The sequence below is a fragment of the Gracilinanus agilis genome, chromosome 3, assembly GCF_016433145.1.
Source record: "Gracilinanus agilis isolate LMUSP501 chromosome 3, AgileGrace, whole genome shotgun sequence".
NCBI lineage: Eukaryota > Metazoa > Chordata > Mammalia > Didelphimorphia > Didelphidae > Gracilinanus > Gracilinanus agilis.
The window spans coordinates 8,861,368-8,877,855 of record NC_058132.1 but is presented as its reverse complement, the minus strand read 5'-3'; the positions used below and the strand labels follow the sequence as shown (position 1 = coordinate 8,877,855).

The 16,488-nt window shown below is 49.6% G+C and overlaps 2 protein-coding genes across 2 annotated transcripts in view; both read right to left on the bottom strand.

Moving 5' to 3' along the window:
* Positions 1-7,974: 7,974 nt before the first annotated feature.
* LOC123242897 (uncharacterized protein ZSWIM9-like) lies at positions 7,975-11,610 on the bottom strand. The gene is made up of 3 exons (XM_044671014.1): positions 11,536-11,610; positions 10,001-10,281; positions 7,975-9,558 (listed from the first exon to the last, which is right to left on the bottom strand). Exons 1-3 carry the CDS (start codon positions 11,536-11,538, stop codon positions 8,202-8,204), a joined length of 1,641 nt encoding a protein of 546 aa, XP_044526949.1. The 5' UTR covers positions 11,539-11,610; the 3' UTR covers positions 7,975-8,201.
* A 3,847-nt stretch (positions 11,611-15,457) lies between these two features.
* Positions 15,458-16,488, bottom strand: part of LOC123240715 — a 29,672-nt gene continuing 28,641 nt past the window's right edge. The window contains exon 3 of the mRNA XM_044668434.1: positions 15,458-16,485. Coding sequence (XP_044524369.1) covers positions 15,507-16,485 — 979 coding nt within the window. The 3' untranslated portion in view covers positions 15,458-15,506. The remainder of the gene's footprint in view (positions 16,486-16,488) is intronic.

The following is a 16,488-nucleotide window of genomic DNA, read 5'->3' as shown; positions in this document are numbered from 1 at the left end:
TGCACCTCCTGGATGTATCTCTTTGAGGACATTTCTCCAAAGGCAGAGGAGATCTTTTTTGTCATCTCTTTTTAGGACACAGAGAAGAGCTTGGGCAAGACTTGATTCTATTCATTTATTTATTTGCTTCTTTGGCCATTTTTCTGCCCCACCTCCAGTTGTCTTCATCGTCCACAGATTTTTTTTTTCTCTCCTGGCAGGAAGGTGAACGTAGGTTCTCAAAAACTCTGCCAGCACAGTGCAGTTTCTGGAAAGTTGTACTAAGCCTTAGAACTAAATATTCCCGGTTGTCACCAAGAGTATTTATGGCACACTTGCCCACAACTACATTATGGAATCCAGAGGAAAGGAAGTTCGAGCTTTGGGAGCACACGTGGCAAAGGGGTAACTTACAAGTCCTGATTGCTGGAAGTCCTTTTCTCCTCTTCATGGGGTGCTCAAGAAGTTCCCCCCTGAGCAGGACGAGTCTCCAAGTTTTCCCCCCCTCCCTGATCTCTGATCTGGAATGTTAACATAAGAAAAGCACAATGGATGAAATATGGGAACTTGCTTTCCTCTCCCTACTGGATTGTTTTGATAACCCTGCAGGCTAGCAGAAGCTTCAACTCACCTTTGAAAAGTATTGAATAATGAAAGGTTGTTATTGAAATAATATTTGGACCAGGTTATGATTATTGTTTCTTTGAAACCTGAATTATTGTCTAAATTGTGTAACGAATCAATGTAGCAAATCACTTGATTAATTTATGTAGCTAAATAGAGCAAAGAATAATGAACCCTGACTTGACTGGTCAAAATGTAATCGACTATTGTGTTAAACTGTAATGCATGAATTGCACCTCATGGATGGATGGAAAGTACGATTTCCAGCCCAGTTACTCCATGATGAACATTTCTTGCCAAGCTTTTGCATCCTTTGTATAATCAAAGAAAATAGAATAATTAAGAAATGTCAACCAAATGATTTTGTAATTCAGTAGAAGTTAATGTATGACTTAATCCATTATCTCTAAGAAAAGATGTATGGTGAGAATGAAAATCATGCCAACATGTATGTAATCTTAAGAAAAGGCTATAAAAAAATAAAGCCAGCCCAAGGCTGCAGAACAGTCTTTGAGATACATGATTGAAACGCTGACTGTATCCATTTGTCTTATTTGCCAACTGTAATTAATTATTCCTAATATTATCTTTTTTCACAATGCTGTCACATCCCTAAACTACTAACTGCTTAATTAGGTGAAATGATTCAATAATCTGTAATGTTGGAAATGATCATAAAATGAAAAAGCAATTAAGCATTAAGAGTTTTTATAATTGAGGAAAAAGTGCTCACAAGTTTCTCTACACATTTAATTAAGTACCAAAAAAGAAAGTTGTTATAAGAATATAAGTTGAAAAACCATAATTGGACTCTAGTTGATCCCCTTGGACACTGCCAAGTAGACTCCTCTGTGAAATACGTGGACAGATGCTTCTCTAACATAAAAGAACTTAACTTTGACAAGAAGATAGGAGAGTTCTTCTCCAAAGGCATCCCACTTACTGAACTCTGACACCCTACACTGAGGAATGAGGAAAGACTTTAAATTTTTCAGTGAGGTGTATTCAGATTTGACATTTCACTTATAAAAACTATGTGATTATAACGTATCCTAATTGCCCAGAAGATGCCAAGAAATTGGAATGAATTATACATTTGAAAGCCTTTAGGAACTCCCCCACCCCCAAATGCCAGTACTGCAATGAATTGGTTTTGTGAAATGTGCGGAGTGGAATTTGGGGAGGGGCTCATACCCCAAGAAATCACTCTAATGAGCACACAGGAGACTCGATAAGATGCTGGCAGAGAAAAGTGGCTTTATTTGGAGAAAACAGTGGACAGCAGGGAAGGGGTTTGCTTGGGGCAAAAATGTCCTCTCTTCTTCTAGGTACAATCACAGACTTTTATAAATAATCCTGATGCAAGATTCTCCTCTTCCTCTCTGTCCAACCCTGTGCAAGGGGGAATAATGACATTTCAAGTCTTGAGCATGTGATTCTCAACATTATGTACCCCTAAAGACCCCCATGATCAAGAAAAACCCGTGACTGTCATAGGACAAAACCCAGCCTGGGACAATAAAGATACTTTTGAAATTCCCTGTTCTTTCTTATCTTACTCCTCTTCCTAGAGTTGGCAAGTTTCCCAGGCTTCAGATAAACTCTTCTCAAGGCTTTTGAAAATAGGTCAGGAAAACTAAAAATTTTATGGGGTGAGAGGGGACAGTTTTAGTCTAAGGAATAGTAACACTACTGAGGGGCCTTGAAAATTGGGGTTACAACAAGCCAAATACTAGTCTGAGAATGACACATGGAATCTCATCCCACACGTGCAATAAAAACTTGTACTAAATTAAAGAAAATTGGGGGCAGCTGGGTAGTTCAGTGGATTGAGAGCCAGGCCTAGAGACAGGAGGTCCTGGGTTCAAATCTGACCTCAGACACTTCCCAGCTGTGTGACCCTGGGCAAGTCACTTGACCCCCATTGCCTACCCTTATCACTCTTCTGCCTTGGAGCCAATACACAATGTTGACTCCAAGACGGAAGGTAAAGGTTTAAAAAAATAAATAAATAGACAGATCGATAGATCGATAGATAAATTAAGGAAAATTTCAGTGGAGTGAAGATTACGTCAATGGACAGTTTTAAGACTAGGGTAATTAAGGAAACAGAAGAAAGTTAATAGAAGTATTGGATCAGGAAACAAGAAAGGTCCAAGCCGACTGAACGTTAAAAAAGAAAAGAAAGGGAGAAAAAAGTTTAAGCAAGTAGGTATGACAGAAGAACGGATGGAAAGTTAAATGAAAGTTGAGTTCTGTTTCCACTAACAGTGAGAATGAAGGGTTTGAAAGTAAACAGTTTTAGAGTTTTGAAAAAGGAAATTTGAGAAAAGGTATTTATCCCACTGAGGAAAAAATGTATGGGATTTTTAGAGGAAATGATTGCATGTTTCACTATCCCAGTCAATATAAGATTACAAAAGAAATTTTGTAGGGCTTTGAAGAGTAAATAGAACTTTAACAAAGTACAAATTAACTTATTGATAAAGGAAATATTTTTCCCTTGGTTTGACGTAAATAGCTATGGTAGAGGCCTCTAAAAAAGCATTAGCTATAGCCAAAAAGCTTCAGGATAAAGAGAAATAAGCCTTTTATCTGTCCTTTTGAAATATACAGGTTAAATTAAGTTAGAAACATAAAAGGAAGTAGTCGGTCTTCTGAATGATTTAAAGAAATAAAAGATCTAGGAGTGATGCCATGAATTTTTTGAACATGAGCTAACTAAAAAGTGAACCCTTGGGAACATTGAGATTTAAAAAATGCTATTAATAATTATAAATCATGAGGGGGGCAGCTGGGTAGCTCAGTGGAGTGAGAGTCGGGCCTAGAGACAGGAGGTCCTAGGTTCAAACCCGGCCTTAGCCACTTCCCAGCTGTGTGACCCTGGGCAAGTCACTTGACCCCCATTGCCCACCCTTACCACTCTTCCACCTATGAGACAATACACCGAAGTACAAGGGTTTTAAAAAAAAAAGAATAATTATAAATCATGAGTTGATTTAACTTAAATTTTTGTTCTAAAACTAAAATATAAGGTACCATCTCATGTACTCATTTACAGTGAGATGGTACATTTACACCTACCTCTCAGACTTGTGCAGGAAAGCACATAATTGTCAGATACTTAATGAAGAGAGGATGAGCACTGTAATGTTCAGACCGTAGAGGAATTCATTTGAACAAAATGCTCTTCCACTTACATGGTCCTTTTTTTAAGGTTTAGAAGCCAAGAATAAAGCCTGGCATGTGAAAAGCACTATATAAACTACCAAAATAGTATAAAAAACCACCAAGGATAAGCTCAATTATTCTCTATACATCTCACTGAATTAATATCATAATACTAATCTCTTATTTGTGAGACTAAATATCATAATACCAAATCAATATCATACTAATCTCTTATTTTGTGAGACTAAGTATCATAATACCAAATCAATATCATATTAATCTCTTATTTTGTGAGACTAAATATCATAATACAAAGTTAATATCATACTAATCTCTTATTTTGTGAAAATTGAGAAACCACTGTATCAGAGGTGCCTTTTAAAGGGGTAGCTTCCCTTTTTATCTAAATGCTCTTATAAGAACTCTTGGAAGAATATGGCAAAAGATTTGAAGACTGTTAAATATTTAATTAATTTTGTCTTAAATCATCAAATACTAATAGAGACTCATTGCTGGGAGAAAAAAGTAGTAAATCCTCTGAAGAGATCCTTGTTTATGTGAGACTCCTTGGGATTTCCTACTCACATTGAATCATGAGATCTTATCAATTCTTCTGGTAACATGCTGTAAAACTTTGTGGTACTATAATTTAAGGAACTAGGACCTCTTCCAACCTAATAAAAATTTACAAGCTAACTTTAAATGAGAAGTGAGTTTCAGTTATCATTTGGAAAATCATTAAATTGTTCATTACATTTTTCAACCAACTATTCACTATATTGTGAACTGGTATATAAATTCAGATTATATTTATTCTTATATGAAAGATCAATAGAATGTCCTAATGCTTACTAAAGACATGAGAAAAATAACAATAACCCAGCCCCAAGTTGTAATTATTGAAATTTTGAAAATTGAAATGTTGCTGTTTGAGGAAAAGTCTTTGGATATGTTAATCCGCTGCTGTGCTAAGTTTTGGTTTCAGGTATAGGTGTCTGACACTCTTAAGACCACTAGTCCAACATTCAAGGGAATGCCATGTGCTCCTGCAGTCTGAGGATTGCTATAGGTGGACGTTTGTCTCTGGGAATGTTGAGGGAATGACCTTCTGACAGTGAAGAAGGACTTTCTTGACTTCATATCTCTACTTTGGTTAACAAGGACACTTTCCCACCTGAGCCTGTGATGTTCTGTGGCTCATTAATAAGCTTTTCTGTGTGATTAGCTGCTGACTATGTGCCATATCTGAAATCAAAGAGAACTGAAGAACAGAATTCAGAACTGATGCAGTTATGTCCTTTTTTGCTCACATAGAAAATTCCATTGAATATTTTTCATTGTAATAAGCCACACTGCTGACTTTTGACTGAATATTATACACTATCAATGTGCTACTATAGTGAGGAATCATTTTAAATGAGCATTTGAGTTACAAATACAGGTATCTCTTTCATATCACGGAGATTAGAGAAACAACTCCCCCATGATTGGGAAAATCCATGTACATTTTTTTGCCTTTCCTTTTATACCAGAGAAGTCTGGATTTTTCCTTTTTTCTTTTATAGGGTATTTACAGTACTTAATAAGCATTAATGAGTTACTAAACTTTTACAAACTCTCTATATTTCTAACCTTTGTATGTCATCTACTGGCTTTAATGTTCTTTTTTGCAAACTTTTTCTTATTTTAACTTAAAAAAAAAGAAATTGTATTTATGGTATTAAAAGACAAAATATGTTTATATTATATAATACTATACATATATTGTATGCATTTTTTAGTTTCTAAACTCTTTGTGTCATCTGCAGCTTCTACAAAACTGAAAAAAATTCCCATTTAATTTCTTATGCCAACTGAGATATATTGAAACTTCCGTGTAGAAAGTCAAGATGTAGAAGGGATACCTGTAACAGAGACCATTCTAGACTTTTAACCTTGTTAACAATACAGATACTTCTGACCTTAATCGATAGTTAATTTATAGGAGATTGATACTATAGCATCCTTTCCCGTGTATGATCATTATAACATCCTCCTTAGGGGGGAATTAAGTGGAATCACACTTAGATAAAGATAAAGACAAAAGGGGAATTTTTCAAAATTAAATGGAGCATACACTTTTGAGGAACGACGAGATAAATGTGTACACAGAATTGGCTCTCAAATACAAATGACTTTCATGGAATATGCTTTGGCCTAGAAATATAGGCTTGATTTTGTTATGCTTTAATTCTGAAATAAAGCCTGATGCCTATGAAGGGCTCATTTTACAAATCAGGATCTCATACATTTCCTTTTTTTTTTTTAATCCTTATTTTTTGTCTTAGAGTGGCTAAGTTTCAGTTCCAAGGCAGAAGAGTGGAAAGGGCTGGACAGTTGGGGTTAAGTGGCTTGCCCAGGGTCACACAACTTGGTGCACTGCTTTTTAGGGTGGATAGCAGCGATCGTATAAAATATAAGGTTTGGATAAAAAAGTCAGAGACACCCAGGACTTAAATTTTCTCAAGTTTCCCACGTGGGTTCCTAATTTAATGTTACTAAATTGTATCAAGACTGGTTTTATAGCAGGAACACCAGAAACCTCCACATGGGCCAAGCAGCCCTTCGTGGAAGACCCTCCGTCAGAGCCGCCACCCGCTGAAACCTGGCCTTGGGAAATCTGAGACAGCTGAAACTCGACTGCAGATTAAGTAGATGGTGGGAGCGGGCCACTAGGACGCGCAGACCCGTGATGATTGTGTTACCTGGAGGACATGTGAGCTCTGCCTTTTCCCTGTGCCATTCTCTCTAGGAGGTTAACTTGCCCCTGACTGATGTGTCCACACTCCCACCATGGCTAGCAAGACCGCGACACTCTCCTGTGTCCTTCCCGATTCTAACTCAGGGATGCAATTGGTGAAGCTACCCTTGGAGCGAATGAAAGCATTTAAGACTCTCCTTAGTGACCCGCGAGAGTGAGATCGTGACGGTTACGAAACATCATAAAGATTCTCTCCCTATCTTTGGCAGAGATTATCGATAAGATCATGAGGTCACACAGGAGGTGCCCGTCTCCTCCCTTTGGCTCACACGCCAGATTTTCAAGGGTGGAATCTTTCGGAGGGAGCCATTGTGGGGCCCTTATCGGTGATCCAGGAAAAGGCGGACCACTCGCGGATCATCGTGGGAAATGGGGAAATGGATAACTGATGCCCGATGACTGATGTAGAGTTTTATCCTCATTGTAACCAGGCTTTAAGAGTATCAGGTCCGATGCCCGCCTCAATAAGCCAAACACGATGCCAGGTGAGGCAGGTAAGAAGGATGAAGGATAATTAATTTAATCTTGTCACAAGATGTTTTCCTAGTATGGCTCCATGGATACAGGGAGTAGGAGATAAGAATCTTCTGAAGAATGTTGCAGGAAGATGACTAAGCCTCTGCCTCAGCACATGGTGGACTCTGGAAGATTCCTAAAGTGGGAGGCCACCGCGGGCTAGTTGTCCCGAAGCCTTCCAGACGATGTTGGCCAGCTTTGGGCTTCCCGATTGCCATGATGGACGGACTCTTGGTCATGTGGTCAGGGAGTATAATTAAGAACTCACCGCAGTCAGTTTAGGGGCATTTCTGGACCTTACGTAACCACTCAGACATCTTAAATGCTGCTCTGACTGTATTACTGAGGAACCATCGACCTCCATCATTGGTGGCTGCTAGCCTTGCCAATAAAACCGACTGAGCTTGGACCTTTGGTGCCTCGGTTTCTCATCATCGCAGATTTAACTCCACACCATGATTGATGAAAGGCCTTCGCCCGACGCCCTGCATTTCTCTAGTGGACAGATGAGATGACGTTGTGCCTCGGTGACTGGGACGCCTGCACCCAGGGGTCCAGGAAGGCAGCAATCATCTCCAGACTACTCTTCTCCCCGTGCCGCCAGGCCTATGGCTCTGCATGCAGTGGATGCTTTTAAAATGTCGGCTGGACTGACTGGACGAACAGAATGGCCTTCGTTACCAGGCCAAACACAGAGAAAGTCCTCTCGTGGGGTTTTTTGGCACCAAAAACAATTTTAGAGCCGAGAGGGGCCTTTTTCATCATTTACTGCCACCTCGCCCCCACCACACTTTTTATAGATAAGAAAACCCGCTTTTAGCCTCAATGCCCAACCACCCTTTCCCTCAAAAAAGTGGTCCAACTCATGGGAGGCAGAACACCCCACAGAATTTGTTTTATTCTTGCCAGAAAACATACAAAACTGACCCTCCCCTTCCCTGGTCCCCAGCAGCAGGCGCCCACCCTGCCGCTCTGATGGGCTCCCCTCGTTCCCAGGCCAGTCCAGGTCTGAGCGGCAGGGGAATATGAGGAGGGAGAAGGCAGACCTATGACTTGCCCTTCTGCCCTTTCTAGTGTGGGAGCCAGCAAGAAAAGGGGCCCTACCAGAACCTTACCCATCGTGGCCACCTGCAGGGGGCAGGAGACTGACGTCAAAGAGGGCCTTCCCTGCCCAGAGGCGGGCACCAAAGATGTGGCGGCAGGGCCGGCGGCCAGCCGTGAAAATAGAGCAGCTACAGGAGGCCAGGTCTGCCCCCACGGTGAAGGCGGCTCCCCGGCCTGCCCCCTCCAACACGAAGCCCCCCCCTTCTGCCGGCTGGATGCCCACCCCGTGGCGTGCCAGCGCCAGCTCCTCGGCCACCAGGGCCGCTGCCTCCCCGGGTCCCACTGCCCGGTAGCGCTCGGCCACCTCTTCCGCCTGCAGCCCCTGCAGTTCCACAGGCAAGCTCTCAAGGTCCAGCAGGCCTCGGACGGAGCCTGCCAGAGACGAGTCCCGGCCCAGGGCAGAGAAGAGCTTCTGCCTGTGAGCCTCGAGGTGGTCCACAAAGGGGCAGTTCTCCCCACGATGGTATGCCCAGCAGGCGACCCACGTGCCTTTGTGTGGATGCCAGGTCTCCAGAAAGTGGCGGAGGAACTCGAGGGGGGCAACGTCTTCGAGATCACTGAGGTACTGGCTGTAGACTTTGGGGGAGGCTGCGTGTGCCAGATTGTGCAGGAGGTTGACTATGTGCCGTTCCCCGGGCACAGCCAGCTCCCGGGCCCTGCGCCCCAAGGCCTCCAGGACCTGGGCACGGCACACCTGTACTCGGGCACAGGGCAGGACTTCCTCCACAGTGTCTACACCCGCGAGGCAGGACACACCAATGGTAAGACACTCCACCAGGGCCTTGATCTCAGGCACGCTCTGCACCAAGGAGGCCACGATGAAGACCAGCAGGTCAGGCGTGCCCCTGCGGGCAAGGCAGTAGGCCACCTCGCGACCTCGCCCGTTGGCATCCTGGCAAAGGACAGAGTAGAGCTCGAAGTCTCCAGGAAGGCTGGCTGCCTGGTCCAAGAAGAGGAGGCGGGGGAAGGAGCGCGCCAGCTGCCGCATGTGCGACGTGGCCAAGAAGATGCAGTTGAGGATGGCCACGTCTTCTTGGAAGACCAGCTTGACCTTGGCCCCGGGGTCGGCCCGGAAGAGCGCGTGCATCTCCCCAAGCAGCTTGCACATGCCCTTGTCCTTGGCCCGGCTGTAGTCCTCCAGATTCCAGACCAGGTCGGGGGCCAAGAAGCGCTTGGAGACGCTGTTGGTGATGCGGATGGGCAGCCCCAGGCTGGCCTCCAGCTGGCTCCGCCTGAAGCATCTGGAGAACTCCCGCGGCGACAGCTGATGGTTGTGCTGCAGCTTGGCCTCCGTCACCACCAGCCGATCCTTCTTGGGGCCCAGGCGGAGGGTGATGAGAGCCGGGCAGTCGATCTTCTGGCTTCTGGAAGGAAAGAGCAGGAGGGGAGAAGAAAGGTGAGAAAAGGAGAACCCAAGGGATGGCTGGGCAGCACCACAGACGGCGGAGCGCAAGTGGGCCTGGGCTGCCCTCTGGCTGCAGGAGAGATTCCATGGAACCCCTCTTCCACACGGGCATCTCCAGATGCCATCTCTCTCCCCCCCAGACCGGCCACTGCCAGGGCCCACCACCACTCCCCCCCCCTTGGCCAGACCCTGGGCACTGCCCGTGACGCTCACTCTTGTCCTCCCCTTGGGCTCCCCGGTGGCTCCCATAGCTGAACCCAAGACTCCATCTGGGTCAGGCCTCCCTGAATCCCTCCTCTCCCCACAAGCAACCTTGGGGGACCCTAGGCACAGTCCTGAGGGCGGCCCCAACTCCCCACCCAGCCTCCCGCTTCAGGAGGTCCCAGGAAACGGGCACTCACTGCTGGTCTCGCTGCACCACGCTCTGCCCCACGTAGGTACCGCTGTGCTTGCAGATGAGGCGCACAAAGCGGAAACGCAGGGTGGAGGCCAGGCTGGGCAGGTAGGGCAGTGGCGGCTGGCGCAGGGAGATCAGGGGCTTGAGGCTGGCAATGATGAAGAGCACTTTATGCCGCTCACACCAGTCATCGAAGAAGCTGCTGAAGTGGTGCCACGTGTGGAACTCCAGGCCCAGACCCAGCTCGCCCATGGCAGCCCGGCCTTTCAAGGCTTCTTGCTCCAGCTGCAGGGTGGATGGACAGACGAATGGATGGATGGATGGAAGGATGGATGGACAGAGGGCCATGAGGCTCTTCCCACCCTCACACCAAACATCCTAGGGGACACCCAAATCTTCTTTGCTTGGAAGAGGGAGGTGCCCAGAGACAAGGAACAGAGAGGGCAGCAAAGGGGCAGCTGGGAGCCCGGACTCCCAAGCCCGCTTCTGATTTCACTGGCTGAGAGACTTCAAGCCGCCTATCTTCCGCAAGCCTCAGTTTCCTCATCTCAAAAATGGGCGTAGTAATTCCTAGACTCAGGTCTTCTTAGCTGAGACCTAGCTTCCTATTTTACTGAAAAATCTGAGGCCACCTCATGTCCCCTTCTCTCATCCCCTCCCACCCAAGGGCCTTCTGTCCCTCTCTCCTCCTTCACCCCTGGGGTCTCACTCCTCACCGAAGACGACCCCTCGCTTAGCTCTCATCTCTCCCTGGAGTGGAGCCTAAAAACCACCAGTGGGGTCTCCCCAAACCCCCACTTCCTCCATCCATCCTCACTCTGCTCTGGCTTGTCCTCTGCCCCTCGTGTCTAAACTTCCAGTCACCCACCCAAACAGCTCTCCAGTGGCGCCCGGGGGCTCTGAGGGGCCAGGCCCAGAGGCCTGTTCCCAATCTTCCTCCTCCTGGGGCTCTGCAGCCTCTGCCACCGCCAATCACTCCCCATGGCTGCTCTCCTCCCTCTAGGTTTTGGGCTCTCTCCCTAAATATGGCCCAAAGACATTGAATTCAGCATTTCCATACCTGAGCCAAGAGCTTTCCTCCTCGCCCCCCTCCCCCATCCTCCCGGCCTCCTCCCGCTCTCGGCCCCCCACATCCTAGGTCTGTCCATTTCACCCCGGCACCTTCTCGCCTCAGTCCCTGCCCCCGCCCCACGCTGGGGATGCCGGAGGAGCAAGAGGGACAAGGGCAGCGAGAGCTGGAAATGGGGCTAGCCCCCAGGAAAGGTCAGGAGGAGCTCAGACCTAGCCGGGTTAAGAATGGGACTGAGGCGACGCCAGGCCTGGGGAATCAAAGTAAAGGGTCAGAGGTCGTGGCCCGGCCGGGAACCAGTCTGGGCTGCACCGCCCCTGCACCGCCCCGACCCCACCCACCCCCTCCCATCACCATGGAGACCGCCGCCGCTCCAGCTCATCACCCCCGTCACCATGGTGACCAAGGCCGCTGCTTCCCTCCTCCCCCCATCATCATGGCCACCCACCCCACCCGGCCTATCGTGTTACCATGGAGACGAGAGCGGCCTCGGCCTCTGCCTCCGCCCCTGCCCCCTCCTCCGAGAGACGGCTGCGCTGAGCGAGCCCCGGAGCAGCGGCCTGGGAGACAGGACCACAATGCCCTGCGCACCCTCAGCGCCCCGCCCCTTCCGCACATGCTCCCGAAGATTCCCGCGGAGGGGTGGGGGGGGTGTCGACCCCTCCCCCAGGCGCACGCGCAAAGTTCTTCCCAGTACTGGACAGAAGCAGTGGCTGTCCGGCCAAGGTGAGCGCATGGCTTCCTGGGAATTGTAGTCTCTCACTGAACTACTTCAGCTTCCCTCCTCCCCCCCCTTCGCGAGCCTCAGAGTGAAGCCGCCAGCCATTGGCGGCCTGCAGGTGGAGCTTTGGAAAAAAGCCTATGCTGTTTCCATAGCGACGGTGAGAGGTTGATGGGGCGACCTCAGGGCGGAACCCAATATCCTCGGGGCGGGGCCTGATTGTCGGTTTCCCAGATACAGAACCTGAAGATGTCTATGGGCAGGCCTTGCTTGTGACTCCCGCAGGGGCGGAGTCTTCCCTCAGTTATTTCGTCTACCGCGTGCTTTGTATACATTCGTTTGCACGTTAGCCCTGCCATTAGACTGTTAATTCCATGAGAACAGGGCCCGTGTTTTGCCTCTTTCTGCATCTCCCGCGCTTCCCAGAATGCCTGGCACGGTAACAGGCGCTTAATGAGAGATAGGCGTGGGGTCTGATATCCATGGGCAGGGCCCGAGGAGGCGGGGCCGGAAGTTTAGGAATTGCGGGGTGGGGTGAGGGGGACTGAGACTAGTAGGTTCCTCGGGGGCGGGGCCTGAGCCCAGGCTGTTACCCAGAGGCGAGGCCTGAAGTCTGTGAGCCTGAAGAAGCCGGCTTGGAGGCCTGAGGAGGGGGTTCCTGAGATCTATGAGCGAGGACTGAGTTTAATCTGTTTCTCTTGGGCTCAGCCTGGGTCTGATGGCTTGATCCCTGGGGCACGGGGTCCAGGCGCTGCTTCAACCCTTTGGAAAGCCAGGAGGATCAGTTCTAGGACCCGCCCCCCCCCACGCCCCCGGAGTACCGGCTGGACCCCCCTGGCTGGTCATAGGCTGTTGGATGGCAATTGGATACCAGCCATCTCTTAGGCGGGTGGCCCAGCGTGAGGCCATGTCTTGCCCCCAAGCCCAGATCCACCTCCTCACTCTGGGCTTTGACTTCTTGGGGCTCAGCAAAACAGGCAGTAGGGTGCATGAGCAGGTCTTCCATTGGGGGGAGAGGGGTGTCAGAGGGGGCAGACCAGGGCACTGGGTTCAGATCCTGTTTGTATGTTAGGGACACTCACACACCCGGTGTTTCCTTTCACCCCCGTACTTCCTCGCCATCTGTTGAAAGTCAGTCCTTGGCCCTCTCTGTCCTACCGACTTGCCCCTACTCTGCAGCCTTTTTTAAAGCACTGATATTTCAGAAAGATGTTCATTAACTGCAGAATCTTCCTGGTGATGAAAAGCCTCGAGGAAAGAAAACTAGGGGGAGAGGACATGAGGGAAGAACAGACACCCAGTTTGGGCCCAAAGGGCAGAACCAGGAGCCAGAGGACCCATTTAGGTTTGAAACCAGAAAAAGCTCACTAACGATTGGAGTTGTCTCAGTGTGGAAGGGCAGACCCTCCTTGGAGATCCATGAACAGTGGCCTGAAGACCACGTCAGTTGTGTCGGTGGGAACTCCTTCAGGCTAGTGGAGGACACATTGAAGTGTCCTCCAGTTCAGGCATTTGGTGATCTGGGAATTCCTCTCTTCCTCTTCCTCCTTAGTGCTGTCAGATGAAGACCAAAGGACTTCATTTACTCACATTTCCCCTTACCCCAATACCAGGTAAACCCTTGTTTCAGTCAGTACGTGGCACATAGTAGGTACTTATTAAATGGAACTGAATGAATGTGTCTACTGTGGCCAAAACTCGTCCCCAGGAGCCAAGCTTCACCCCTGGCTAGGGCTCAGATAAAAGCTACACAGTCCCATCTGGAGCCAGGCTAGAGCCTTTCCAGCTGGGAGAACTCCCTCCACCCTGAGGTGAGGAAACCAAGGATCGAGGCCAAGGAACCCTTCAGATACAGTTGGGACTAGATAAGGTCTGAAGTCCTTTGCAACTCTTGAGATTGTGCCTCTCTCAGGGTCATACCCCTTACCAGACTGGGAACTCGGGTTTATGTGATATATCGGCAGCCTTCAGATACCTGGCCTGAGGCCTGGGATTGGTCAGCCCTCCTCATCCTGTGGGGAAGCTCACTCAGCAAACCAAAGATCCAATCCACTGACCAGCAAGCATTTCTCAAGTGACTCAGATGTAAGAGGCCCAAGGAAGTTTACTGGAGATCAGCGAGCATCACAAGGAAATTGGGTCTGGGGACCAAGCCAAAACCTTCCTCCATGTTCCCAGATGCCCTTCCGAGGTCACACCACTTCAATTCCTTCCTGCAGCCCTTTCCAAGGGGATACCCCGCTTCAGTGAAAAGGCCATTGGATTTGAAGTTAGATGTGTGGGCCCTGCTTAATACTTTTGGTAGTCACAACCTCTCTGGGGCTCAGTAAATGAAGAAGGCTCTACTCCTATGATGATGGCCTGGGAGTTCCGGAGGGGCAAATTTAAGCCACTCCCACACCAAAGGAAACCCTTTACTGGGTTAGCCAGACTGCCTGCCAACTCTAGGCTGGGTGTTTGCCACCCATGGGAACCAGAGCCCCGGAAGCCCCAAATCTCTGTCCTCTAGTTTCGAAGCAACCCAGTCCACACAGCTCAATCCCATTTCCTGGTCATTCTTTAGAGCTATAAGGGGCCTTAGGGGCCATCTATTTCAATCTAATTTTACAGATGAGGAAACTGAGGCCCAACAAAAGGGACTTGCTCAGAATCAACTACCCCACAGCTTAGTCTCAGGACACAAATAGAAGCAACTAAGAATTCCTCTAGAAAAGCACTAGTTCCCTTGAGCCTTTGTCCTAGGAACCTGATTACCCATATTATGGAGACCCAAGGAAGGAGCTACGGGAGATTTCCCAGACTTCACTCATGGCAGCAGCAACAGGAGCCAGGAGCAATAGGAGATATCTGGAGGGGATCTGGCTCCCAGGCTTGAACCCCACATCCCCAAAGGCCTGGAGCTCAACCCAGAGCTCACTCAGACTGACCTGTGTGGGTGACATAGCGTCCTAAGCTCCAGAAGAAGCCATTTCTTTTTTTCCCCCCTTTTCCCTGCCTGCCACCCAGTAGGAACTTTGGGATAATGTCTGGGATCGGAGGGAATGCCAAAGGCCACTCTAGAGCAACGGTCGGCAGCCTTTTTGGCTGTGGGAGCCATAAACGCCTGGGGAAGGAGGAGCATGGAGGTGGAAGGCGCTAGAATATGGGGTGGGGGCTGAAGGGGCACATCCTGGGGTTCTGCCCAGACTGGCCAGTCGGGAGGTGGAGCCAGATATGGCTTGAGAGCCATATGTTGCTGACCCCTGCTCTAGAGGAACAGAGAGCAAACCCCTGCCTTCGCTTCTCAACAGACCACCCAGGAAGGGGCCCCATGCCAAAGCCTGTGAGTCATATGCCCTTCCCGGCTCTCTCCTCCCTTCCAGGGCAGGCCCAGCAGCCATGGGCCCAGACTGGGCTGCTGAAGGAGGGCCGAGCTCATGTGGGATCCAGCTAAAGGCCAGCTGGCTCCTTACATCCCTTCTTACACACATCATCTCTCCTCCCCACCACCTCTGTCCCTTAGCTCTCACCCATCCCATTTGTCTTAGGGGACAGGAAAGGGGAAGGGAGGATTCTGGGACAGCTGCTGAGGACAAAATCACTTTGGCCTCCACACACAGGTGGACTTTGGGATCTCCAAGCACTTGTCCTTCCCCAAGGGAGGTTGAAAGGGAGCTCCCTGCTATCTGGATGTCGGCATCCTGCTGGTGGGGGTGGGCAGGGGGGAGCAAGTTCCAAGGCTCAAGGCTCAGGGGCCCCTCCCCAGCTGTCCCTGAGCAGGTCCATGTGGAACAAGGCAGCTCCCACCACGAGGCGGGCAGCGAAGAGGTGTCGGCAGGGGAGGTGTCGGGCTGCGTGGATGGAGCAGCTACAGCGGGTCAAGGCTGCGTCCAGGAGGAAGTCCGAGGTCCCATCCTGCAGAGTGTAGCCCGTGCCAGTCCAGCGGAAGCCCCTGACCCCGTGCTGCCGAGCAAAGGTCAGCTCCTCAGCCACCAGGCCAGCCAGCTCCGGCCCACACACGGCCCGGAACCTGGACAGCAGCTCCCAATCTTCCTCTTCCGAGGAACTCCTGGGCCGCTTCCTAGCCCCTGCCCTGTCTTCCCTGGCCCCAGCTGGTCTCCCCCTTCCCTGAAGTTCTCCCAGCATGCCCCCTGTCTCCTCTCTGTCTCCCAGCTGCATCATTTGGCCTCCATCCCACAAATGCAGCCCCCTCTCCCCTCTGTCCTCCAGATGGGCCCCTCCCTGTCCCAGCTCTGCCCCTCTGTCCCCTGGCTGTGCCTCCCTTTCTCCCAGTGGTCCCCTGCTGTCTTCTCTGTCCTCCAGTTGTATGCCTCTCTCCCACAAATGGAATCCTCTCTCCACACTGTCCCCCAGTTGTACCCCTCTCTCCCCTAGCTGTATCCTCCTCTCCCCTCTACTCCCCAGCTGTACCCCCCTCTCCCACAAAGGCAGCCCCCTCTCCCCTCTGTCCCCCAGCTGCCTGGCCCTCTCCTCTCGATCCCCCAATTGTACACTCCTCTCCCACAGGTACACCCCTCTGTCTCTCAGCTCCATAGTACTGTTCCCCGGCTGCATCTCCTTATCCCCTCTGGTCACAAACTGTACATCCTGCTCCCCGAAATGTCTCCCCCACTCACCTGGGCCTCGCAACTGGCTTCCCCTGTCCCCCGGGTCTCCTAGCTGTATGCCTCCCTCTCTCACCTGAGTCCTCCTGTCCCCTCTG